Source organism: Anneissia japonica, unplaced genomic scaffold (assembly GCF_011630105.1).
Source record: "Anneissia japonica isolate Jap-2015-1 unplaced genomic scaffold, ASM1163010v1 scaffold4469_len402912_cov134, whole genome shotgun sequence".
NCBI classification, from domain to species: Eukaryota; Metazoa; Echinodermata; class Crinoidea; order Comatulida; family Comatulidae; genus Anneissia; species Anneissia japonica.
This window is the reverse complement of record NW_022754049.1, coordinates 123,928-126,869: the sequence shown is the minus strand read 5'-3', so window position 1 is coordinate 126,869 and position 2,942 is coordinate 123,928. Positions and strand designations below refer to the sequence as shown.

Below are 2,942 nucleotides of genomic sequence, written 5' to 3'. Positions count from 1 at the left end.
AAAAAACTTTCTGGTTCCACCATAAAGCCATATAGGCGAGCGAGCCGTTCGAACCAGCAGTGATATGACTGTATGTTGCGGCGCCCCTGCACTAACCGCTCGGCCATCGAACTTTGTATAAAGTACGGTACGGTACTAGCTTTATAATTATTTGATTGATGGCTTAATTTATTGATTTGATAAATAAACGAGCAAAAGGTAGCAGCTACTAGTCAATCAATAATTGTTTTGATCGATCAATATTTGTTTGACTGATTATCGATTGACTTATGAGCATACTCTTGTAGAAATCCAGCCATTTCATAACGTGAACGTAAATAGAGCAATTGTAAAAATAATACTCCTAAAAGTTTATGGGTTTTTTTCCCTGAATGTTTTATTACAAAACGCTATACACAGTATCTTACGTAAAAATTATCAAAAAGAAATTAGGCTTTATTATATTATTATATTAACTAGTAGGAAGATTTAAACCCCATAATATATTTTAGATCGAAGTGTTTAACTGACTATTGAGTAATTTATGAAGAAAAAAAAAACATTTATAAAATACAGACTTCTATGTTTTTGTAACAAAAACTATACAGTATTTTAATTAAAAAAGGAACTAATGATCTTAAGTTATATAATGTCAGAAACTAGTGTAGAGACTTTAAACCACCTGATATAATGTAATCCGATGTAGATGTCATAAATAAATACTAAATCGATATACGTTTTAATTCTCCGATTCAATTTCTTTTGCTTCACCTTGTGCGTTTAAGCATGCACTCTTTAAAGATGTATTGTCCCTTTTGTTAATGTAAAAAAAAAATCATAAAAAATAGTTTTGAAATAAACTTGCTCATATTGCAATAGCATAAAAATTATTGCATTTAAAAAATGTGTACCCTGATTTTTAGACCAAAAAATTATAATAAAAATAATAAAACGCTTCCAGTGACTGGAAGTGTTTTTATCATTTTACGCTGTAAACTGATGGGTACACATTTTTTTAAATACACTAATTTCTATGTTCCAGTTGATAAATTTGATGTTACTTCAAAATGAGCAAGTTAATTAAAAAGAAATATATTTTTATGATTTTTTTGGTATTTAGCATGGGACAATACATCTTTAAATTTAAATGCCATGTAACTTAATATTTTACCGCCCACTTCATTTTGTCTTTTGATGTTATATAATACGGAATAACCCGTTTATGACAATACACTAAATACAAGCTAAGTGTTAAATTCCTTAATGGAAAACTGTATAATGTACATGCTTAGTTGGGTAAACAATGTATGTTATATAGAAGGATCGTCTTATCTAAAAGCTGGTAATTGTATTGTATAATAAATTACAGGGTGGAACAATCAAAACAGCCGCATCATACACATGTATTTTTGGTGGGTTCACATTAATCTACTTAATATTTTATTTACATTACTTTTTTTTCTAAATGAATCTAAAAGATGACGTCCATGCCAGTATTGGTAGAATGGTAGCTCTGATTTTTAATTCTACTTTGTTTTCAGTGTATTTGCATGTTTTGATATATTTTGTTATAATAATTGCATTACTACATATGTAGGCCACATAATGCTGCTAGTTTAATGTACTGAGTCGAATAAGAAAGTCTAATATTGTACATACTCCAAGTATTGAAATGCACGCCATCGTGTTTGGATCTTATGTTTCGAAATTAATTTCATCATCAAGAATGAGGTGCCGAATAATGTTCTTACGTTTACTGCACTTATTAAACCGGAGGAGTATAAAGAACAAGTTTACAATGTTTGTATGGAGAAGCGTTTGCGTGGCACCGTAAATAAAGCCACAAGTAATTGTACGTTTAGTTGCAATCCTTGGGAGGCAGCTCAGCATTTGTTGTATGATGTAACATTACATTTAAATTGACTATCTTAAAAAAATAAAATAAAATAAAATATATCCAGACTTTTATTCAAGATTGCAAAAATCGTTAGTGCAGATACCACTAACTGTTATCAAACATATATCCCCTTAGGAATTGAGATATTAGTCCGATCCGATTCTTGATATTTGTCCTTGCCAAATCGTTGTCCACATTTATTTTCTCCATGATATAAGTGTGCGTATATTAGTCCTCTGGCCCTGCCTGTAAACATAAAAGTAATTTGTATCTGATACAATAACACACCCAATTTCATTTCAATACAAAACAATGATAATATAAAAAAATATATTATGTAAAAAATAACAAAAGCAGTAACAGAATGGAGACAAACGGATGGCAAAAGGATCAGGGGAAGACAGCCTAATAATATGAGATCGATAAGTATTGAAGAAAAGTAAATCGGTGCAACATAGAGAGAATGATTTGGCGTCAACATGCTGAGACTATAGCTGAGGATGAGATGAGATGTTAACAATATAAAATACTGGACAAAGTTCACAAAAAAAAAGACGTTTGTGCAAAAGCTTTTGAGTGTGCGTGCATTATACTAAAACTGCATAAAGAAATTGTCTTACCACCTCTGGTACCCATTCATTACTCTGATAAACTGGATTATCAACGCCCCCAACCTCTCCAGCAGACGATGGTGTGTTTGATTGCTCCCCGTCTGCTTGACCATCTGGCTCTTCGTCTGGCTCATCGTTTTGTTCACCGTCTGAATCACCATCTGGTACATCATTGTTTTCCCCTGTTCCATCCTCTTCCTGAGCCTCAGCCGCTGGAGAATCAACATTATCTTCCGGGTCATCAATCTGTATTAATACATTTTTATCAGATGGTGTTTTTTCATCCACCTCATCGACACCTCCGCTATAAGGAAACATACATGTATTCAATAGGAATCAATGAGAAGTTCACTACAATAGGCCAATGTTTGTTAGATGCGCACATAAACATGAATCCTAATTTATATAAATAAATAAGTCGATACAAATGTTTATTAAAACATTAACTTATAACT

The 2,942-nt window shown here is 31.9% G+C and overlaps 1 protein-coding gene across 1 annotated transcript in view; it reads right to left on the bottom strand.

Annotated features, from left to right (window-relative positions):
* Positions 1–1,385: 1,385 nt before the first annotated feature.
* The window catches only part of LOC117123024, an 18,177-nt gene continuing 16,620 nt past the window's right edge, over positions 1,386–2,942 (bottom strand). The window contains exons 11-12 of the mRNA XM_033268819.1: positions 2,497–2,791; positions 1,386–2,122 (exon numbers count right to left, since the gene is read on the bottom strand). Of these exons, the coding sequence (XP_033124710.1) occupies positions 2,105–2,122; positions 2,497–2,791 (313 nt within the window). The 3' untranslated portion in view covers positions 1,386–2,104. The remainder of the gene's footprint in view (positions 2,123–2,496; positions 2,792–2,942) is intronic.